This window comes from Artibeus jamaicensis, unplaced genomic scaffold, assembly GCF_021234435.1.
Source record: "Artibeus jamaicensis isolate MK-2021 breed Jamaican fruit bat unplaced genomic scaffold, CSHL_Jam_final contig_76, whole genome shotgun sequence".
NCBI lineage: Eukaryota > Metazoa > Chordata > Mammalia > Chiroptera > Phyllostomidae > Artibeus > Artibeus jamaicensis.
In genome coordinates this window covers 20208583-20233066 of record NW_026521954.1, presented here as the reverse complement: position 1 = coordinate 20233066, position 24484 = coordinate 20208583, and the positions used below count along the sequence as shown (strand labels likewise).

General features: G+C 42.1%; 1 protein-coding gene and 1 long non-coding RNA gene across 3 annotated transcripts in view; both read right to left on the bottom strand.

The window, feature by feature from the left end:
- The window catches only part of FBXL5 (F-box and leucine rich repeat protein 5), a 38243-nt gene extending 23486 nt beyond the window's left edge, over positions 1–14757 (bottom strand). The window contains exons 1-3 of one of the 2 annotated variants that reach the window (XM_037126848.2): positions 14564–14757; positions 5668–5883; positions 332–427 (exon numbers count right to left, since the gene is read on the bottom strand). In XM_037126848.2, coding sequence (XP_036982743.2) covers positions 332–427; positions 5668–5883; positions 14564–14647 — 396 coding nt within the window. In that variant the 5' untranslated portion in view covers positions 14648–14757. The remainder of the gene's footprint in view (positions 1–331; positions 428–5667; positions 5884–14563) is intronic. The other variant, XM_037126847.2, reaches the window with a different exon arrangement.
- Positions 14758–20697: 5940 nt separating this feature from the next.
- LOC128628454 (uncharacterized) lies at positions 20698–21781 on the bottom strand. Its single transcript, XR_008392865.1, has 3 exons — positions 21738–21781; positions 21258–21535; positions 20698–20815 (listed from the first exon to the last, which is right to left on the bottom strand). It is a non-coding gene; the product is annotated as an uncharacterized LOC128628454 (long non-coding RNA).
- Between the last annotated feature and the right edge of the window lie 2703 nt (positions 21782–24484).

Below are 24484 nucleotides of genomic sequence, written 5' to 3'. Positions count from 1 at the left end.
CAACAATCTCTCTAAGGTAAAAAAAAATTATTTGTTTTTCCTTGGGTTTTTCCTCTTTTCTTAAAATGAACTGGAAGTTTATCTTCCTATGCATTATTTTGATGAATCAAAGACAAAATAACATTTTTAACTTCCAGTGGTACGCTCGAGTTCATCTAGACAGTCACAGAGGCAGTGGAAGGGCCCTAGGAGCTCAGGAGGAAGAGAAGCCAAGGTAGTGTGCGCACGGGGAGGGCGGGCAGGGGGAGGTGCAGGGGTGCTCAGGAAGAGTGCCCAAAGCAACATGTTTGACATTTAAATCGAAGTCACAAGGAGGAGAAATTATGCTTACCTCCTCTTCCTCTTTCATGTGAGGAAGAAAATCTCTTGTAAAAGCCTCCAATCTCTCTTTCAGCTGTTTCTCATAATTTAACTGCTCATATTCATTCTAAAAACAAATAAAGAATATTCTGAAAAGTTCTGCTTCATTAACTTACATTGTACTCATTCTAGGAAGTGCGTTTAAAATGCAACATAAAACCTAAAAGAAAAAAAAAAGGGCAAAGGCAAAGTGGTCCCTGTTATACTCCTGTAAGTACAAAAGATGTCTTAAGGACATCTGAACCTTGAATTCTTTTAGTAATGGGATCTATTCCCAGTGAGGGCATGTGCCTGGGTTGGGAGCCAGGTCCCCAGTAGGGGGTGCGAAGGAGGCACCCACACACTGATGTTTCTCTTCCCCTCTTTCTCCTTCCCTTCCCATCTCTCTCAAAATAAATAAATAAATAAATAATCTTTTTAAAAAAAAAGAAAAATCAAGTATTTGCTCAAAATGCCTAATGATTTCTAATATATATATTTACATAATTTCTGTGTGTCAGTTTTCTCCATATATCTCCAAGCAGTCTACAAGAGCCTACTGGACTCTTATCATTACAGAATTACTTCAGGGCAGTGATTTTCAACCGGGGCACTGCAAGAAGTTTTAAAACGTGCAGCACCTGACTGTTCATTCAGGGGCACTGGCCTCCTTTCCCTTAGACTGTCAAATTTAAAAATGACAAAAGCCAACACAACAATAATTATCCAATTTGAAAGAATCAAAGTTATGCCTATTTTTTGGCAGATCAACAAAAAACATATTTTTTGATGTGTTGCAGAATTTTAGTAATTAGTTTACCTGCACCATGACATGAAAAGGTTGAAGAGCGTTACTTCAAGGTCCCTGGTTTATCTTCCACTGAGCAATTCAAAATACCTGTTACAGTATCCTACAGAAGACCATACACATTTCTAAAGGCAAAGTATCAACTTCTAAAGGCAAGGAGTTCACTACATCTTGAAGTAAATCATTCTAAGTCCAGACGACTGTTAAAAAGTTCTTCCTGACTTCCGCCAAGATGGAGGCATAGGTGGATGTGCCGTGCCTTCTCACACAACCAAGTTTAGGGACAACTAAATATTAGCGACAGAAAACACAGCCAGAACACAGAAAATTGAACTTTTCGGAAGTATGTTAACAACAAATTCTTCAGCCTGACCGGTAAGGGGCGAAACCAGCAGCTGGAGGAGCGGGGTTGCACAGGAAAACTTGGTCAGACGGACTCAGGCGCGGAATCCAGACGCGCGGAATCCAGGCACAGGATGAGCGACCGAGCGAGGGACCAGGCGAGCGACCTCAGGGGAGACAGCAGGGGAGTGGTCCTGCGTGTTGACTGTGGTCACGCATTTGTGCGCAGATAGACAAGCGAGGAAGTGGGTGATTGGACCGGGACCCAGCGGGTCCCCGCGACAAGCGGCAGGGAGGGCACCGCCATTTCCCCGCTCTGACCCCACCTCTACATACAGCGTCATAACCCAGCGACTCTGAGTGGCCCGGCCCTGGTGAACCACCTAAGCCTCTGCTCCTACTCAGCAGCACGAAACAGCAGAGGGGGCCGCCATTTCCCCGCTCTGACCACGCCCCCACATACAGTGTCACAACCCAGCGACCTGGGAGTCCAAGGCTCCGTTCCTCAAACTTAAAGGGCCAGAACAGACCAAAAATGGCTCAAGAAAATCTCAAAGCCCCAGAGCCTATAAATCTAATCAATGAAGAAATAGCAAAACTCTCAGACGCACAGTTTAAAACACTGGTGATTAGGATCCTCACAGAACTGGTTGATTATAGCCACAAATTAGACAAACATATGAAGGCGAAACTAATTGAAATTAATGGAATTGCACAGGAAACCAATAGCAATGAAAAGGAAATTGGGACTCAAATCAATGGAGTGGACCAGAAGAAAGCAAATAATGGCCAAACAGAAAAGAGTCAAGAAGCAAGAATTCAAAGAAATGAGGAGAGTCTTAGGAACCTCCAGGACATCTTTAAACGCTCCAACATCCAAATTATAGGGTTACCAGAAGGGGGAAAGGAACAGCCACCAGTGGAAAACTTATTTGAACAAATAATAAAGGAGAATTTCCCCAATCTGGCAAAGGAAATAGACTTCCAGGAAATCCAGGAAGCTCAGAGAGTCCCAAAGCAGTTGGACCCAAGAAGGAACACACCAAGGCACATCATAATTACATTAGCCAAGATTAAAATGAAGGAGAGAATCCTAGAAGCAGCAAGAGATAAGGGGACAGTCACCTACAAAGGAGTCCCCATCAGACTGTCAGGGGATTTCTCAAAAGAGACCTTACAGGCAAGAAGGGGCTGGAAAGAGGTATTCCAAGTCATGAAATCCAAAGACCTACATCCAAGATTGCTCTATCCAGCAAAACTTTCATTTAGAATGGAAGGACAGATAAAGTGCTTCTCAGATAAGATCAAATTCAAGGAGTTCATCATCACCAAGCCCTTATTATATGAAATGTTAAAGGGACTTATCTAAGAAAAAGAAGTTAAAGAAACATGAACAGTGAAAGGACAACAAACTCGGTTATTAACAACCACACCTAAAACAAAAGCAAACTAAAAGGACAGCTAGATCAGGAGTGGAAACATAGAAATGAAGATCTCAAGGAGGGTTAGCAACAGGGGAGTGGGAGGAGGAGAAGGGGGGAGAAGGTACAGAAAATAAGTAGCATAGACAGTAGATAGAAAATAGATGGGGGGGGCAAGAATAGCATGGGAAATATAGAATCTAAAGAACTTGAGACACATGGTCATAAACTAAGGGGGGGGTAATGGTGGGGGTGGGGGTGCATGGTAGAGGGGAATGAAGGGGGGGGGAATAGAACAACTGTAACAGCATAATCAATAAAAAAATTTTAAAAAAAAGAAAAAATAAAGATACAAGGAACAAATTTTAAAAAGTAAAAAAAAAAGTTCTTCCTTATATGAATTGAGATCGTTATCTCCCTATAACTTATCCATCATTTCTGTATCAGACCTTGAAACTTAAAACATTTGGAAAATTTATAAAATAATGAACTTTTTAAAATGTGGGAATATTTTATCTCTGCTGAGTCCTCTGTAATCTTTTGCAACTGATTTATTTAACTGCTTCCTAATATTCTACCCAATGTCCTATTTTCTTAAAATTTTATACATTTTCCATAAGCATACCAAAGGGCTTCCATTTCCTCTTACATGCCAATGATTATCAAATTTTCTTTTCCAAACCAAAGTACTCTTCTGACCTTTTATGTCTCCTCCTATAATAATAAGTGCCCACCCGAATTACACAAGCAGCTCAAATGCAACCTGCCCGTAATGGGTCTTTGCACTCCCCAAGTATCTTCCATATTCCCTAGAGACCAAGCTCGGTGCTGTTCTTATCTCCCTTCTCTTTCTCCTTTCCACCTCCTTTTATGCAGTCAATACATCCTATCAATTTTATTTGTCCCACAAAATTCTCAGGTCTGTCCCCTCCCCTCTATCTCCACTAATCATTACTTTAGTTCAGACCTAATTTTATAGAACAGGGCATACATAAACATAATACAGAGTAAAAAGTAGGTTTTTAGGGCAAAAGTAGGTTTACAGTTGTTCATATGGAAAATATAAATATAAATAATAATACAAGAATAAACTGTTCCACATACTCACAACTATGAACCTACTTCTGCCCTACCTTACATAAAATTCAGTAAGCATAAAAGAATATCCAATAAAAAGTAAAATTCCCATCACTACTACTCCGTTTTCCACCCCCCCAAGGAGCTACTATGTATTCTTCCATGGACAATTACAGTAATTTTTTATAAGTCTTTCTGCTTATGCCTTTTCTTTCCCTTCACGTCATTCTCTTCCCTACTGCAGAATAGTCTTTCTAGACAGAACACAATTCTCTAGGTGACCGGTACATGGTGGTTTGACATGGTGCACAGCAACTTACATTTGTGCTTCACCAAACCAGCAGGGAATAAACAAAGACCAAATTTTAAACATCCTATAATTCATAGCAGTAGTCATAGAAAAACCTCTCTTTATCATTATCCTAAACCACACTGAAAACTAGCTTTATGCTATCAATTAAAAATTGTCCGTTTCTCACCCTGGCCAGTTGAAAAAGCATCGTTTCAATAGCCATGGCTGCAAGGATGGGCCACGGCTGACTGGATAGGGCTCCATGCAGTCAGGCCACAGGTAAGGATTCACCAGGGGACGTTATCAGTAAGTGGAACAACAATGTTTCTCTCTCCCTCTCCCCCACCCTCCCTCTAAAATTAAAAAATAAACCAATACTTTAAAAAAACTTCATCCTGTTTAACAAACACTGTGCCCAAAATATGGAGAAAGAAAATATAGTCAACATTTTAGCTAGCATTTAATTTTAATAAATATAATTTATAAAATTAAAGTGTTCAAGGCCCTGGCTGGTGTAGCTCAGTGGATTGAGCGCGGGCCTGCGAACCAGAAAATCGCGGTTCGATTCCCAGTCAGGGCACATACCAGGGTTGCAGGCTGGTTCCCTGCAGGCCAGTTCCCAGCAGGGGATGCATGAAAGGCAACCATACATTGATGTTTCTCTCCCTCTCTCCTTCCCTTCCCCTCTAAAGATAAATAAATAAAATCTTTAAAAAAAAAAAAATTAAAGTGTTCATTCATTCTATATAATAAGAGTTCAGCAAATATAAGAAAGTAAAAATCTTATGGTAATTAAAATTTCACTTCAAAATAAGTTTAAGATTTAGAGAGTGGTATTCATTATAAGATTGATTATTACAGTAACAAAGATATAACTGACAGATGTTATCAAACCTGACTGCGGTTCCGCTAAGCCCTCTTAACTAGATCCAACCTTGAGCTTTGTTCTTGGCACACCTAGTGCACTTTTAGCAAAGTCATCCTGAGTCTATCTAGTCTTCAAAAAAATGCCCCAATTCTTAGCATCTTATCCCCCTCGATATCCATTCACCCAAGATCTTATACCCTGGTCTGTCTTCAGGAAAAAAAAAAAAACTGTCAGTCTGGCAAGAACCTCCTTAACCTTGATGTTTCTTTCCTCTTGGTCGTTTTCCTGCCCCCACCCTGCTCCTTAACTCTAAATCCCCACTTGTCCCTGTTACACTCAGAGCTGAACCCCACTGTAGTAACACCTTGAATAAATTCTTCCTTACCGCCATTAACAAGTGTCAAAATGGTTTTTTTCTTTAACACAACATCATTTACTATAAAATGCTAACAACTTTTGCCAATGAAATACCAGAGGATGTCGCAGGTTATGGCACTAAATACCCATTTTCACAACTCACCTTAACATTCTTCAGTCCCTTTTCAAAGAGGCTGAGCATCTCAGAGAGTTTATTGTCAGAATGTACATTATAAATGGTCTGACTGCGTTGCTGAAGCAAACCAATAATGTACTCATTTTCAATCTGCTCATGCATTTTGAACTCCTTAAAAGTAGCATACAGAGACTGCAGAAGAGCACGGAAATCATTGTTGTTGGAAAAGTTGGTTTTAGAAAGCTGAATAAAAATTTAAAAAGAAAGACAAAATAAGTACATGTAAATATTCACCAACAAAATATTTAAATGCATCCTATTTAGTTTGTACATAGTCAAATATCTCTCATACTTTACTCGGTTAAAGTATTTGGTTAAATTTATGTTTTCTTTAAATAAAAGGGATTTAACGAAATCTAAATATAAAATTCCATTAGTTTATATATATGCTAAATAGGATACTCTACCAAGTTATAAGTAAGCATTAAAAGAGCTATATAAAGCACAGCACAGGGAATATATTCAATAATGGTGTAACAACAATGTAAAAAATAGCTGTTAAAAAGTGCTTTTTTTCTTTGTTTAAAATGTTCTTCATGCTATTATACTACTTTTACAATTTAAACAATTCAAAAGTATTCTATTATAGTTCATTTAAACTTTAATACCAAGATGAGTCTGCTCTGTTCCGAAAATAATTATAAAGTATTGAGCTATTAGAACATTGTTAGACAATTTTAGAGGAACTAATTTTTTAACAGAAAACTGGGATAAACACTTAGCAGCTTTTATTAGAAACCTCATACTTTTCTGAAGTGGAGGCACTACCATAGCACAGTGGGAACCTAGGACGTAAGAAAGTAAACACACTTGAAGGAAAGAAACACACCAATAAAAACATAAAGAAATATATACAGTCATTTTTAAATTCTACTATTCAAAGAGAAGATGACTATTCTGACATAATATTCAGTATTATGAGTATCCAATTTTTTACATTTAAATGGCATATTCAGTTCTCATGTTCAAGGCATACATAGTATCAATTTGATTCAAGTTAAAGTTCAAATATTCAAACCCTGCATTGCCTCCATTGCCGTATTAAATCTACCTTCAATTATATCAATTCCAGTTTCAAAGTTCATTTCAAAGAGGAAACCTGATGAGGTTAGAAACAACAGACAGCAAATGGAGGGGAAGAAGCTACTAAGACCACCCTTCCTAGACTTGCTGTGTGAAGTCTGATCTAGTGTCCTGACATGGAGCACAGGCCACGCCGGCTTAATTGCCCGTTCTCGGCAGGATAGTAGGCTCTTAACAAGGCATCAGAGAAGATTACTAAAGCAAAACTATTCCACTATACATTTACTTTCTGTAAAACGCCATATGGATTAGGTATTAAGAGTCATTTATAGAAAACTGGACCGATGGTCAGATTCTCTAAGACCAGATACCAGCTCTACCATTTATTCATGTGTAACCATAAGTAAGTTAATTTTCTCCCTCCATGTCTTAATGCTTTGTTGGTGTTAGATGGGGATAATAACAACCCCTGTACTTCACATGGTACCTGTGAGATTAAAATGAATTAGTGCTTAGTAAATGTTAGCTATCATTTTGAACATTAATCATGCAGTTTTATAAATTTATGCATTTTTACTCTATTCAGATATACTTAATGAGCAGCCGTGATAAGCCAGACACTGCTTCTGATACTTGAGATACATCAGTTAACAAAAATGACTTCTCAGCCTTTACAGAGCTTACATTCTATTATGTAAGTGAAGGGAAATAAGACAATGAATAGTAACCACAATACGTAAGTTAATTATCTAGAACGGGTTAGAACTTTTTGGGGGGGCCAGGTAGTAAATATTTTAGGTTGTTACACAAAAGTAACAGCAAAAGAATGTGGCTGTATTTCTTTTGTATTAAGTCATACAAAAGAATATGGCTGTACTTCAAAAGAACTTTATGAACACTGAAATTTGATTTTCATATAATTTTCACATCCTAAAATACTGGATTGGCCAAAAAGTCCATTTAGATTTTTCTATAAAAGATATGTTTTTCATTTTCACCAATAACTTTATTGATCTGGATATTTTGAGTATGTCAGCTACCTCCCCCTATTGTATTCTAGTGGATAGAAGCCAGGGGTAGAAGCTACTGAACATCTTTCACTGTAAAGACAGCCCCGCAGCAGAGAATTATTTGTTTAGAATGTCAATAGCACCAAGGAACTCCACAAACCACTTCTGACACGTTCGACCAGTCAGAGCCCCTTTTCTATACACACTGCGCAAATCTTTTTTCCCATCTCAGTTGCGTTTTTACCTTTCTTGAAATAATAAAGCATAATATGACAAAAATGTTGCATATTTTCTTCCATTTTCAGTATTAAAATGGCTGCTCAAAAATTCGCCAATTTTGGTAAGTTTTTTAAAAAATGCACACTGATACAACAGCTGTCACAATATCATCTAACAAAACTATTTCGAAGGAAGTTAAAGAGAACTAAGCACTACTAGAGCCATCTTATGAAAAAATTAAATGAACTTTTTGGCTAACCCAATATTATTCTTGTAATTTTTTTCAAACTTTAGCTCCTAAATCATACAAAACAACACAGAATGATTTGGTTAAACCTACGTAGGTTTTTTTTTTAAATTTCAATGTTGATTTTTATTCCAAGAAATGCCACATAAGATCACAACAAAATTCACTAGTATTTAATTTCAGCAAATACTACCATGTATCACTTTATTCTTTAAAAAGTTAAAAATCAGCAGAAATAAAAGTCAAAGAAAGCATTAATAATGGCTATACATTTTTTAAAAAACAAAAGCATGGCAAAAAAGTAAAAAAAAATGTCTGAGGCCCTGGCCAGGTAGTTCCCATGGCTAGAGCACTGTCCTGGTAAATCCAGGTTGAGGGTTTGATTCCCAGTCAGGGTACATACAAGATTCAACCAATGAATGCATCATAAGTACAACAAATCAATGTCTGTCTCTCTCCTTCAGCCCATCCCTTCCTGTCTCTCTAAACCCAATAAATACATATATTTTTCAAAAATGACCTCACAGGAGTTAAGGAAAACAGCATCTTAAAAGACATGCAGAGAATTTTGCATACATTCTCACTGGACTATTAGAAAATCTTTCGAATTTAATGGCCATCTAAGGTGAAGCCTGGGTCCGTGACACAGACGGAAAAACCAAATCAGATCTATAGAAGGACTCTATGTTGTGTGTTGAGTCAACCCGGCATGGAGGTTCCTCTGGAGCCAGACTGCTTAGGTGTGACTCTATCTCTGCCAGCAAAAGCCATTAAAATGCTCAGTACCTTGGTTTCTTCACCTGTAAAATAAGGCTAATAATAATACTAAACTACCACATAGGATTCCTGTGAAATTTAATAATGCATTTAAAGAACACAGAATATAACACAAAAAGCTTACCTGGGCTTTTCATTTATGGGGGCAGCGCCCACAACCCAGGCATGTGCCCTGACCAGGGATCAAACCAGCGACTCAACTTCACTCTGTAGGACGATGCTCAACCAACTTAGCTACCCTGGTCAGGGCAAGCAACTGTTTCTAACCTAATACTCAAGTCGATAAATTTAGCAGTTAAAAAACCAAGCAGAGAATATACAACTTAACTTTTAAAAAATCTGTTTATATGAATTTTTTAAATTTTGTCTCTGCAGAGTTATTGAACACACAGACTTGACTGAGAAGAAAACAACCCTGCACACTAGTACTACCTGGGACACACTGCGGCCTATGATGTTACACAGCGCTGAGTAGTTTAGATGCTATTCCTACAACAGTCCTAGAAAGTAGTCATTATAATTCTTATTTTACACGTGAAAAAACCTGAGACTCAGAGAAAATAACTTGCCCCAAATCAGACAAGTAGTAAGTAAGTAAGAACACAGAGATCAAATCCCCATGGCTCTACCAGGGCTGTCCAACCTGCGACCCTCAGGCTGCACGCAGCCCAGGATGGCTAGGAATACGGCCCAACACAAAATCGTAAATTTACTCAAAACATGCGACTTTTTTGTGATTACATAACATAATGTATTTAATGTGTGGCCCAAGACAACTTTTTTCTTCCAGTGTGGCCCAGAGACACCAGAAAGTTGGACATTTCTGCAACCTATCTTCTTTCTGCAAGATACAATGCTAATCCCAATCATAAAGCTCTCTTTTCAGATCCAACAAAGTAAATTGTCAAAAAGAATGTCAGCTCTCACGCAATGGTTCTCCCAAGGCAGTCCATTTTGTGCCCCACCACCAATGTGCAAGGTCTGGGGACATTTTTGGACTTCACCGCTGCAGAAGTGCTACTGACATCTAGTGGGTGAAAGTCAGGAATCTGCCTTACGTCCCGTGACTGCACAGGACAGCACCCAGGACACAGAATCCCCCGAAACGATGCCAGTGATGCTGCAGTTGAGAAATGCTGCTGTAAAGAAGCGTTTTTCCAAAGTATTTAACTACAACCGTTTGTTAGTATCAAATACAGTGCAATCTAGACACACACGTATCACAAACATTTCAAACAAATTTCAGCACACAGCATTTTCTTCTCTAACCCGGATGTAGTTTTTTAATGTTGTTTCTGACCCACAAATTTAATGTCCCAAAAATGGGTCATAGGACATATGTTGAAAAATAATGTTCTAAGGTAGGATATAAAAATTCCTAAGTGAGCTACAAACTTTTATAATCTGATACCTGGCAAATTCAATGAAACAAAAAAAAACTACGTAAAACAGAATACACATAACCAACAAATTTAACAACCAGTAACATGGTATCTCCCCAATTTTTAAAATGTATACCTAACTTTCTGTCTTGGGCACTATACAGCCTAAAATCTTACAGTATGGCTTCAAACTGATTTGAAAAGTTATGTGTCAGTTAAATACTAGATAATAATTCAAAAGCAGATATGAAAATAGAATAACAAAACCCAATCACTATCATTACCCCAAATAAGTCTGTACTTTTTGTACTCAGCCAGACAACGTTCTCATTTAAACAAAGATAACTTTACACTTAATGAAGGAAACCAACTATCTCTGGTCAAACTAACTCTACGTATAGAAAAACCTGTGACCCACAGAAAGATGTTTTGCATAAAATCATACAGGTAGTAATAAGCAGCAGAATCAGTAAGGTAAAACAAAAAACATGGGCTTCAAAAAGGGGAAAATCCTAAGATTGAAATTCAGGCTCCCTAATTACTAGTTGAATAAGTTGGGTAAGTTATTTAACCACTAAGTCTGTTTCTTCATCTTTATATGAGGGATAATACTTGTCTCCCAGGGCTCTTGTGAGGATTTAAAGTAATAACATAAGCATGTAGTAAGAACTCATTAAATTCCCTTTTCCTTCCTCTCCTAGCTGTCAATTCAACATTCTCTCAAATAAATCAATCTTCTCAATGCCAATAAGTAACAGTTTTTACAAGTATGCCAAGAAGTAGAAAAACAAAAAAAACTAAATAATTTTTTCATAAAGCTGTATCTGTTCAATTTTTAAAAAACAATGTGTTATGCCCTGGCCAGGTGGCTCAGCTGGCTGGGCATCGACCACAGGACTGTGGGCTGGATGCCTGGTCGGGGTGCATGCCTGGGCTGTGGGTCCGATCTGCAGTCAGGGCGCATACAGGAGGCAACTGATCAATGTCTCTCTCTCGCAGGGAAGTTTCTCTTTGTCCCTTCCTCTCTCCCTTCTCTATAAAAGCAATGAAAAAATATCCTCAGGTGAGGATTAAAAAATAAACTAGTTCTCATTTTGTAAAGTTTTACTACAGACTGGGTTGGATATACCTGGCCTGTGCAACCAAAAGACAGTGAAGGCAAAACTTGGGGTGGTAAGTGAATAAAAATAAATAGTACTTTAAGACTATTCAGCCACGCCCCGACCAATGTGACTCAATTGGGTGGGTGTTGTCCACCAAACCAAAAGGTCACCAGTTCAATTCCCGGTCAGGACACATGCCTGAGTGGCTTCAGTTCTAGTGGGGCACATGTGAGAGGCAACCCATCAATGTTTCTCTCTCACACTAATGCTTCTCTCCCTCTCTTTCTCCCTTCTCTTATCTCAAATAAATAAATGACATTTAAAAAAAAAAAGACTATTCAGCCATTATAAGACACTTATTTTTTCCACACTGGCTCCCAAAGAATGTCCTAGAAAAGAGTTTCATTAGATATTAGTATCAAGAAAAAATCCAGATATAGAATTCTTATGCAGTTTTTTTTCCCTAAATCATCTTGGTCCACAGGTCAGAAAACTGAACTATTAACCTTCTTGACAAATACATACAGCAACCTCATTACCTACATGCAATTAGTTGAGAATTAGTGATGAGTTTTACTTATGATATGTCAAAATGAAAATGCTTTCTAGTTATTGCAAGAGGAACACTTAACTACTAAAAAGAATCTTACTTGACTCAGATAATTGTTTTTTAAATGGCACTGTATTTTCAAAACTTGTTCTAGTGTTCTCAATCACTAAGAAATGACACACAAAATTAACTGTCAAAATTTTGTTTATCTTACAATTTGTTATTCTCGCTTATTTTTAGTAGAGTATCAGGCATTTGGAAATCCACAAACTTCCTAGGAAAATGTACACATGCAGAAAAATTTCCACGACAAGGCCGCCAAACTACCTCTCCCCAAATCATTTTAAAATGGAGAGAAGACTTCAGATTCCATTAATTCTCACTAACTTTCCCTTTTTGATTTTGAGAAAGTAAAAAAAAAACCTCTCTATTTTGTTTCTTTGCTGCAAATAAAGGATACTGTCGGAGTAAGTTCAAAACCCCGAGGAGCTAAAAAAAAATTACAGTGAACTAACTAAAAAATTCAGGGTTTCTCGGCTTAACTAACAGGTTACCCATTCTTGATGCTTCTACTGGATAAGTAGTTCTCACCCCTGGCTGCACACTGGCATTGCCCAGGAGGTTTAAATTATACAATCATGTGCCCCTTAATGACGGGAAACATTCTGAGAAATTTACCATTAAGTGATCTCACTGTGGTGTGAACACTGAGGGCACTCACACACAGTCAGATAACACGGATGCACCTAGGCTAGGTGGTACAGCCTGCTGCTTCTAGGCTACAAGCCTGTGTGCAGCACGTTCCTGTACAAAAGGTTAATTCAAGTACAAGAGAAAATAATGCAATCATGAGACACATGGCATGACACAACATACTGTTTTACAGTTAACTTTTTTTGTAAGAAGTACACTCCAAAAAAATGACTAATAGTATATAGCAAATGCATAGCAACTAATAGTCATTTATCATCAAGTAGTATGTATCGTACAGAATCGTACTTTCACTCCACTGGCAACAGAGTGGGTGTGTTTACACCAGCATCACCACAAACACATGACTAATATCTTGGGGACAAGGGCAACAATGTCACTAGGCCACAGGAATTTTTCAGTTCCATTATAATCTTAGGGGACCAAGGTCACACATGCGGTTCCTCCTAGGCAGAGAAGTCATTATGGCTGTACCACTTGACGCCTGGGTCCCACCCTCAGGGATCCTGATTTCAGTGGTTGGGGCAACAGGACTTATAACAGTTTTGGGGGTGATTCTAAAGAGCAACCCAGGTTGAGAAATGCTGTTCTAGAATACCTTGGTGTTTCAACCTGTATCTAAACCAGGTATTTTTTTTTCATTTTCAAAATGAAAGGAGGGAAAGGATGGTTGTGGGTGCACTTTCAATTGGTGGTTTTGAGCGTGGCCTAGTAAGGAACACTCCGGGCACCCTCCAACCACTTCACCGGGCAAGGAGACTCGATTCTCCCTTCACAGTGGTTCTGCTTGATGCTACGTAATTTCTGAAATTTCACAGAAGTTGTTTGCTGTGCTTAAACAATGATTGTTTAAATGTATTTTGTGTCTGGTTCATTTCTACAGGAAACAGAACTGCCTGGAGTTTTCAGAATATCCCCAACATAAATGGACAAAAACGTGGAATCTTACTACTGTTTTTAAAGTCATCAGCAAAAGACCCTAAACCATCCTCTCTAAAGTGCTTGTTCAGCATATGCTGCACCAATTAAGAATCCAAAAAGGTCCTCACGGTTAAACCAACTTTCTCCGAGGCCCCTTTAATTCGAGCCCTGGCACAGAATTCCAACAGGGAATAGCTGTCTTAGAATACAATCTACAAGGCGTCAATGCTCAGAACAATAAAAGTTGCAAAAAAAAAACCACACACACACAAACGAAGAGAGCAGGTTCGCTAGTTCCTACACCCAGAAACCTGGTTTTTCTCCCAAATCAAAACAGGGAAAGGCTGGGGTTTACAATGAACCGGGGGCACTTGGGAGAAGCTTCCCGTTTGAGTCAGAGAGCAAGCTCGAGCTTCGGAAGATGGATGGATGGGTTTTTGCAAAGAATTCGGGAGCCCCCAAAACGGCCAGGCGGAGGGCGGGGGTAGTGGTGCGGGGGGGGGGGGGGTAGGGAACAACCGCGGAAACGGCCAGCCCCCAGCGGATGGGAAGCCCACCGCCGAAGGCGGGCCCGAGTCCCCGAAGGTCGGTGGGGAGCGAGCGCACCCCTCTCTGAGAGGGCGCAGGAGCGGGAGGCCCACCGCAGCCGCGGGAAGCCGGCCCGGAGCCAGGAGGGCCGCACCGCCAACCCCGAGGGCACGTCGGGGGCCGCGGGGTGGGCGGGGGCGCGGGCTCGGGGGGAAGATGCGGGGCAGCGAGCACGGCGCTGACAGCTATGCAGGCGGCGGTCGGCTCGGCCGGGCTCGGCCCCGCGCGGCCCCGGGAGCTGCGGGCGCGGCGCAGGCCAGGCCGCCCAGGGACGGCTCCGCACCTCCTCTCCGCCTGCGCCGCCCAGAGCAAGAGGCTCCGCACGCCGTTACCTTGTCGCAGTAAAGCCCCACCAGCTGCTTCATCCGCCAGTGCGGGGCGGTGAACACGTCCACTTCTTCGGGAAAGGGCGCCATCGCCGCAGCCTCAGCCTCTGCCTCAGCAGCCGCGGCCGCCGCCTCTCCATAGACACCCTCGCCGCGGGGCAGAGGCGGCGCGCCCCCCTGCGCATGCGCCCGCCCCGTCGGCGCGCGCTGCCGGGCTGCCCGGCCGGTCGAGACGCGGGGGCGCGCGGGCAGCCGCCATGCGGGTCCCCTGGGCCACGTGACCGGGTGTGCAGCGTGGGCTCGAGCTTCCACCTCCCGCCTCCACTCTTTTCGTTCCATACCCTCTTCTGGTGTTGCAGAAAGAAATCAGGTCTTCCTGTTTGTTTTGCAACATAAAACAAGACTGGGTGTCGTTTTAGAGGCACTCTCGGCGTCTTTCTCCTTGCTGAGACGCCCACCAGACCTTGAGGCCACGGCAGCGAGCACAGTGGTCGCGGTTGGGCAGGGACCTCTCTGCCTGGGCACTGCGGGCACTGAGGCCCCGTGTGCAAGAGGGTGACTGTGCTGTGTGTGGCTCAGGTCCTTGTGAGCAACCCTTTGCCTCCCTGTAATACCTGGGTGTTAGACTCAACCACAAGCCCCAGTGATTGGTGAACCAGGACTGAGGGCTCCCAGAGCTTGCCACCTACAGCGGAAGAGTGACACGTGACAAGGCGGACACTTGGCAGCCCCAGCAGGCAGCTCAGGTCATGCGCCTGGGTCAGGGGCTGGGGCTGGAGCACAGAGACCAAGGACCTGGGTGGGCATCTCCTTCCACCTCTTTTGGGACGGTAGGGAAGGGCCTTGGAATTCTGGAGAATTATAGGAGGGAAAAAGTTCTTGGCATCAAGGAGGCGGGAAGGTACCTCGAGCATTGGAATGGCTGGTCAGCGACAGCTGAAAGGCCTTGGGTGGTGACTCATCACGGGAGGTTAGTGCAGTTGAGAACCTCGCTATATATTCCTCCATTTTAAGCAGCGGCTCAGAAAAAAAGACCTAAGGACGTCACTTCCCAGAGAAATGTCTCTCCTCCACAGGTCACCTGGGCCCTGCCGCGGCCCACGGGAAGACTGGGAGCCCGGTTATGGGCACCATTCACCCTGATCATACTTCCACAAAGAAATGGAAGAAATGACCATCCTTAGGGCTGGAGGACTAAGGAACACAAAGAAATGGAAGAAAACAGAAGCTGGAGAACCGGCGTAGGGTTAGATGGAGAGGAAAGAATTAAGAAATAAAATGGAGTCGCTATAATGAAGCTGCTAGCTTACCAGAATCAAGTGGGCTGAGGCAGGAAACATCTTGGACCAATCCAGGGGCTAAGAATGCAAGACGGATGCTTCTCAAGAATGTACATTTTACTGTAAGAACTCGGAGCTCCATGTTTTTTCTTCTTAGGAACATTCTGGATTTTGCCTAGTTGTGTGTCTGGTTTAAAAACCCCAAGACTCGAATAAATCTTTGCTATTTATTTCTGGCCAGAGCCTCCTGACTGTTTGTGCCCGGTTGACAATGGCCATAAACTCCAGGAGTGCAAGAACCACAGGTATGTTCTCTTCACCCCCTCTGTGCCCAGTATCAGTCACAGTTTCATGACACCCTATGGGTGTGATCAGTATTCCGGTTTTGCCAGATACCGCTGGTGTGCCCTTCAGTAAGCTCCATGACTTCTCTGGACCTCAGTTTCCTCATATGTAAAGTGGGGGTAACGCTGCTATAAACCAACCCTGAAGAGGGCCCTCTCTGTGCTGGCACCCTGATCTTGGCCTCTCAACATCCAGGACCATGAGGAATAAATTTCAGCTGTTTATAAACTCCCCAGTCTTGGTATTTTTGTTCTAGCGGTCTGAGCTAAGAGAAATCCCTAACTCATCAGGTGGTTGTGAGGATTAGAGAGAGCACGTGTGTTTGAACTGCTTCTAATAGTACCCGGGACATACAAGTACTGGTTTGTAAGCTGTGATTAGTGAATACCACAACTCTGAGGTGGTGTCCTTGCAAGCTGAGTCCTGAAGGCATTCTGGGAGTTGTCTGTGGCCCCACAAATTAGCAGATGAATAATCCGGCCGTCTGCATCCAGGTTTGACAATACCCTTCCAGGCACTGTGTTCGTTCTGTGAGGTGCCGAGGTGGTGATTTATACACAGTGTGTCCTGAGGACATAGGAATAATGCTTAGGTAAGAGCATGTAGGCGAGGTCCTTAATATCTTGCTCTCTCTCTCATTTTCTCCTTTTCCTTTCTTTTTATGTGCTGCTCTTTCACTAGGGTTTTGCCTCTGTATTTTTTTTAATATCCCCCAGGAGGCATTTCCTTATTCCCCCTCTATTTCTTTACTTCATTCTGGTCTTGGAATGTAGAATCACACCTCAGGTGAACCAGTTATGTAGACAAACCGTATAAATGGGAACATGGAAACAAGGATTTTGCTTTATCCTCAGCCCTTACGACAATGCCCATCATAGAGTTATTACTTAACATTTGTCGAATAAAGAAAGAAGGACCCTGGCTCGTGTGGCTCAGTGGACTGAGTGCCAGTGTGCGAACCAAAGGGCTGCCAGTTCAGTTCCCAGTCAGGGCACATGTCTGGGTCGTGGGCCAGGTCCCCAGTAGGGGCCGTGTGAGAGGTAACCACATACTGACGTTTCTCTCCTCTTTTTCCCTTCCCCCTCTCTATAAATAAATAAATAATCTTAAAAAAAAAAGAAAGAAGGAATGAGGGAAGTTCATGGCGTTCTAGTAATTTCCTAACTTTAACTGACTTGATAAGCCCAGCTTCATTTCCCGATGCCTCTCTGTGTCTGTGCCATTTCTCGGTGTGCTCCCTAGAATCAGGTACATGAAATAGGTGTTGAACAGCGAAAAAAGTCCATCCACAGTTTCACCGTGACCCAGAATTTGAAGCTGTAGTCAGCTGAACAGTAATAACAGCCACTTTGGACTCTGGCCATTTCAGGGAATTTGTTTAAGATGACAAAATGAAAGAAACAAAGTGATAAATAATAAGCCCTGTAGGTCAGTCTTCTCTTTGAAAGAAGCTGTTAATATCACCTCCATATGCTGAGTAATGTAGCAATTAATAACCTAATATAACAAGATAAGTGATTGATTTATACTAAACTTTAGCCCCAGAAAGAAGACATTGATCAGTTTAGCCTCACTATTGTAGGTTATTGCAACTACAGCAGATCAGGAACTTATTAAGGCCAAGGTTGTCCATTTAATCACCTGGCTGACTCTTCTGCTTTTCGACAGGAAAGATTCTAATGACCACCTTCCGGATTAGCCACCACAAGGGGAGTGGATAAGGCCTAAGAACAGAGAAAACACGTTGTATAGTGCCCGGAGGATCCATGGTTCCTTCTTTGCCATTCTCATCCTCCCCAAAAAACTGAAAGCTACAAGGGGAAACTCATGCCAACTCATTCCCCGGTGACTTAAAAATACGACACAAGGCCTCGTTAGTGTTTTCCAGCTCTAGTTTGAGGGCAGTGGAAAGGTTGCTGGTCCGGGAAAGTCAACTTGAAGACATTTAACTCTGTTTGTTTGAGGGTGACACAGCACTTTCCCAAACAGGGGGTTAGTTGTGAAAACAAACAATGAAAGAATGTTGCTATTGTAAAACAGCTGGAATTCCAGTCCTAACTCCTCCCAAAGTTAGTCCTCCCTCCGGGTCACAGGAGCCAATCAACAACCGTTACAGAATGAACAGTAGAGCGTTTGGTAAGGATGATGGCATTATTAAAAGAAAAGACAGGCTCTGGGTTGAAACGCAAAACCAGATACTACATTTTTTTCATTTTCCTTTAAGTTACTGTACTTTGTATGAGATATGTATAGCCTGCAGTTTGCCCTAAACCCTTACCTTCATTTTTTTTCACTGAAATAGTGAAAATATAATAAAACCTTTCAAACCATGACCAAAAATATTGGAAACAATTTTTTGGAAATAAATCAGTAGAATACTAGATACTAGACATTCATTCAGTAAACAAAGATGCATCTGTTAAAAAGCATCAGATAAATCTATGTTTGCTATGAAACCAGGATTTACTAAGTTAATAAAAAAAAACAATGTAGAGAACACTTGGTGAAATGTGCTTTCATTTGTGTTTTAAAAAAGATATACAGTGGTACCTCGGTACTCGTTAATTTGTTCCAACAAGTGGCAAGTGAGCAACAATTGATGAAGCATTTTCTCTGGCAGCGTGGTGTCGTGATTCACAGGTTCTAGCAAGTGCGATGAGTGGCAGGCAAACGCCAAGTGCTAAAACATTTTTTTCTCATCAAAATATGACCAGTACCAGGTTGAGTTCTGAACCAACGAGGACAGAGGTATGACTGTATTTCTAGAATAATAACAGCAGAAACTTGTGAGCGGGGGCTCTGGGATGCAAAGCAGTTAAATGCCTTTTACATATTGTCCCCTTTGCTAGTTTTAGTATTTTACTAGGTTTGCATAGTGCCCTTACAGTTACAAAAATGCACTGATAAGAATGCATTTTTAAAGAAGTGAGGCAATAACTTCTAAGTCTTTAAAAGTACTGTTAAAGGAAAAAATGTTTGATTATATATAATCAATAGATACAGAGCTAATTGCAAGTAGAACCATTTTATGTTTATCCCCAAGTGTTATTCTAACCTGTGCTTTGCCTCTGGCTTTTCTGTTTATAGTGCCATTTGATCCACGTCCACCTTCCCCTTGGAACCAGAACCACCTTGGAGGATAGGTACGGTGTTTTTAGTGACATCGGGGAAATGGGTATGGTAGAACATAAACTGAAAAAAGTGGGATCAAAATTGTTCATGCGGTATAACCCACACCAAGTTTACAAAAATGCATAGGAAGGGCTCGACATGAATGATGCAAAATCTTTACAGGTCTCCTTCGAAGATATTTTTATCTTCTTCCCAGTGTTTTAAATGAGCATATTGTACTTTCAATGTCAGACATACAGAAATGCACCCAGGCTGATGTGGCTCACTGAACTGAGTGCCGGGCTGTGAACCAAAGGGTCACCAGTTCAGTTCCCAGTCAGGGCACGTGCCTGGGTTGTGCTCCCAGTAGGGGAGCCACACATGGATGTTTCCCTCGCTTTCTCCCTCCCTTCCCCTCTCTAAAAATAAATGAATAAAATAAAATACAGACATGCATATGTTACAAACAATCTGATGACAACCACACTTAATAAATACACTTAAAGGGGGCTATGAGGGAGTACGCGTACATCAAAATGTTGACGATGGCTGTCTTTGGTGGTGGGACTGTGGTTGCTTTGAGGGAACGAGGAGCTACTTTTTTTCTCAAATTTTTAGCAAAATCTTTTCTGAAATTTTGTAGTTGAAAACATTTTTTTAAAGATTTCTGTTGTATTAACATTAACCACCGCAAGTTCGTGACGCCAGCACCGTCTCCAGTCTCTGCAGACCCACCTGCCTGGCAGACACGTGACGGAAGACCTGGGGTGCTTCCTGTACCTGTGCCCAGAGACCTTGCCTTCTCCTCCCGCCTCATGGCCCATCCTTCTGGCACGGGCCTTGCTCCACTTGTCACTAGGAGGCCATTCCAGTGAGTTCTGGCTGCGTTCTGTTCCTGAGACCACCGAGCCCCTGGGGCCCTTCGCACACGACACACACCCAGGACCTTCTCCAGCGCGGCTAGGCCTCCCTCCCCAGCCAAGGGTGTTGCTCTTTTAAAAGTCCACACAGTTGCTAGAAACTTGAGGGCTGGTATCTACCACGCTGGGCATTTCCCTGTCCAGTGTCCCTCTGCAGTCACAACAAGACTTGGCCCCTCACCAGAACTTCAAGTTTGTGTTTCGGGGGCACAGGTCCCCTTTTTGACTGACAGGACAGGCCATCGGATTGGATAAAGGTGTTCCTTACTGTGCCCGTTTATCAGAGTGTGACGCTCTTGCCCCTAGGGGTGGCCCTTGACACCCCACACGTGAGCAAACGAAACACCGGGACACATACAAAGGCGCAGAATAAAAGAAGAGCCAAGGCGAGGGAAAGGCACAGAAGACCAAGGAAGAGATAGGACAGAAGTAAAAAGACGAGGAACGGCAGAGTGCGGGGAGGAGGAAATAGGTGGAAATAGGAGAAAACAAAAATTAAAATGTATTAAGGTCTCACCATGCACCAGGCACTATAAATGCTTTGCATAAATTATCACGTAATGCTCACAATGATTGTATGTAGGAGGTTCAGTTTTTCTCACCTGGCAAAAAAGGAAAATGGTGTTGAGAGCATTACTGATTTGTCCAAGGTCTAGAGTCGGTTCATAGAAAATCAGGGAGATAAAAACCTGTCTTTCTCGGCCTAGAACATGTACTTAGCCCTACACTGAAGGACAATTCTCTGTCCTTAATTTGTATCAACAAACTAAATACCTAATATGAGCTATTAACTTCTGAACTGGAGTCGAGGGGACTGAGAAGAACGTGGGAAACACCACGAACTAGGTAAGTGTCCAACTGGAGAGGAGGCCCATTCCTTAGACGACCTTCTGAAGGGAAGCAGTTTAGATAATGCTAAGATCATAGTTTACTTCAATGCAAACATGGAGATGGAATGTGTAAAGTGCTTTATAATGTTTCTTTGCAAAAATTCTGAACAGAGGAGAGCCTTGGATTTCCTGAATGTCCCTGCGTGTCACTTACCTTGTTCTTAGTAAATGCTGCCAAGGCAACAGCAACTCCTTGACTCCAGTCACAGGCTCCACTATGGGCTGACTTTCACGGAACGAGCCAGTGCAGCGTCAGCGCACGTGGCCTGAGGGAGAGGTGCCTCGTCCCAAGAACAACTTGACTCAGCTCTTCGCACCATGTACCAAGGAAAACCATCACAAGTTGGAACAGAAATGGGCGATAAGCTTCCTGTAAAGTGTTGGGCTGACATTCATTGTGGTGATAAAATCTGGCAGGTAGTTGCTTAATTCCTGCTTACAGAAAAGGAACAAAAGTATTCAGGGAAGTATCAGCTGTTTCCTCCCTCCCGGCCCCTGACACGAAATGAAAAACAGCCCCCAGAAACCTAAAACACAGAGTGAAAAATATCCCTAGTTCCACAAGTTAACTCCCAGGAAAATTTTAAATGCTGAGAGCTATGTAGGCAGAAAGGAACAGGAGTATGTTACTGACCTTTGATTCCCGTAAGTTGACCCACAGCTTTTTAGGGGCTGGGGGCTGGGGAAGGGGAACAGCTGGCTACATACAACACTGAGCTGAGTTCTAATTCTGCCTCTGCCACTACCCACCCGCCCGTGGGACCTTGGACAGGTGTTTCAGGTTTGGGCTTCCAGTTCCTCATCTGTGCACACTCGCACAGATGAGGTCTGGGTGCCTTTGAGAGTGATGAGGGGTGATAAGTAACTACTGCATATTAATCTACAACCACGTGAAAAGGACTGTCCCGGGCAAGCGCTTACCTATTATGGGAAATCGGTCAGCAACCATCCAGATAAGTCCATCAAGAGGTACTTGACCTTTAGCCAACCATTTGTTTCTTTGTGTAACTAGTTCAACTATGATCTGTTCCCCTCGCTTTTCCTGAAATGTCTCTACCAAGGTGATTATTTGGATGCTACAGATATTTTCCCTCCTGTGCAAGACTGTGTGAAAACATCGGCATGTGCTTGTAATTGAACCGTCTGAAAGGTATTCTGTAACAGTCGAAAGAGGAAAGCAAAGTGGTTGGAGTATTGACCCGGTTTACCCATCTATAAAATGAGAGCGATACCTCGCAGGATGCCCAGACATAGGAAGCACTAAACATTAGCTCTCACTTTTACCTGTGAAATGTGGAGATGGGGCAAGCTGCTCTCTCTGATCTCCTTCAGTTCTGTTTCTAAGACCCTGAACACAGCTCCTTGAAAGCTGTTTGTTTAGGTTAATTCTACAAATTAAGTAAAGAAGGGAGGGCCTCAGAGTTAGATTTGGATGCTGTGGGACAAGAAACACAAAAGGTCACTGGCTGAAATAAGATCGTTTCTTTTTCTTCTTGTCATGATATTAGGTATCTAATGCCACATAACAAATTACACCGAAACTTAGTGGCTCAGAGCATTTATCCTTTCAGTTTCTGGGGATCAAGAACTCGCTGAGTCTTACAAGCTCAGGTTTTTTCCTGGGACTACAGTCAAGCTGGCCGTCCAGCCCCATGAAGTGAAAGAGTACGTCAAATCGACATAGTCTGCAGGACACAATGAATAAGAGGTGGCTGTGAAATACAGGCCAAGTGTGAATGCCCAGTCGGAGTCAGCGTAAGATGGGCTGCAATAAAAGGAATGTTATTATTCATGGAGAATCACAGACTTAAACAGGTTTCATCTTGCCAGCCTCTTCCAGTATATTCCTGAGAGATGATATATCTTCCTTACATGTACCATAATACTTCTATGATCTGCCTCTCCAAAAGTAAGGTAAATTATTCATTGACGATAGCCGTAGGTATTGCAACTGAAAGACTAACTACATACCACATTATCTCACAACATCATGAAGGAGGTTCCAGCAAATGAGCTCCGAGATGAGCAGAAGAGCAAACCAACGCTCTGAGAAGCACAAGTAGGGTTTGAAGCCAGATCTCTCCTTTTTACTGCATGCAGTGCTCTTTCCCTCCTGTGCAGCTGTCACACTTGACCTCCCACTAAACACAAGTCCTACCGCACAGCCTTCCTGGGAGCTTCGTCCATGCAAAGGGCTGCAGAGTGGGAAACAACACAGAGCCAAACAAGAGGCAGAAGACACATCGCTTTGAGGTTCTTAGCTAAGTGCTTCTCTCAGCTACATTAGTTGTGGGAGATTGGAAGAAGCAATAAGCTTCATGGACTGACTATGCAAGTGCAGTAAGACTTCAACCGGAGGGTGCGGAAGCCAAGGCTACCTGAACTAACCCGGCCCTTACAGTGTTCTTCACAGTACGGTCCTCAGGGAACCCGATGAAAGTCGCATCAGGTCCTTCCAAAGATACGATTTCTGAGACCCACCCTTGGAAATTTCATTGAGCACAAGGTCTCGGAATCTACATGGGATTCCTATTTAAAGTTTGACTAACACTATTCCGGTCACTAACTATGCTTCCATAACTAAAACTGTTTTTCAAACTTGGTAAGTTGGTTGTAGAATTCATGGGACTCACAGTATCATTTATGAAACACAGTGATGCAACACACTAACTGTAACACAGCTAAGTTTGGAAGCTACATTGCGATAGACTTCGGAAATAAACAGACCTGAGCTCAAATGTCTCCTCTGCTGCTTAGTAACTATGCCAGTGAGGGCAAGTTTTGAACATCTCTGAGACTTAATTTCCACTGCTGTAAAATATTAATTATGATGCCTTTGATGAGTTATTGGAAAAACTGATGATGATAATTTGCCTGGCTCATAGTAACCATCCAGTAAGCGATACATTTTTATTATTAAATTCCTAACACTGTATGAAGTAGGACACCATATCTTAATAGACTCCAGTATTAAGAGATACTAGGGGTCAGAGGTTTCAAATGGTCCCAACCATTCTAGTGGGTCAGCATGCCAACTTTGGAATCAGATTGTTCAGGTTCAAATTTCAGCTGGCCCACTTTCCCACTTACACCCAGCAGAATAAGTCAGAACTTCTTGCACCTTCTAGGAATGAGACCTCTGTCAGTATTGTTAAGCCACAAACCTGTTCACTCACTGTTCTGCTAAAGAAATTGTGAAGTGCAAACAATACTACCTACTGGACAAGATTATGGGAGGAGTAACTGAGATTATGCAGGCAAGCAGTTTACGACAATGCCCGGAACATAATCAAAGTGCTTTAGAAAAGAAACCTGCTCCTTCCTATTACTTAGGGAGCACTGCATGTCAGAAACTCCAGGTTCAATATGTCTAAAAGTTCA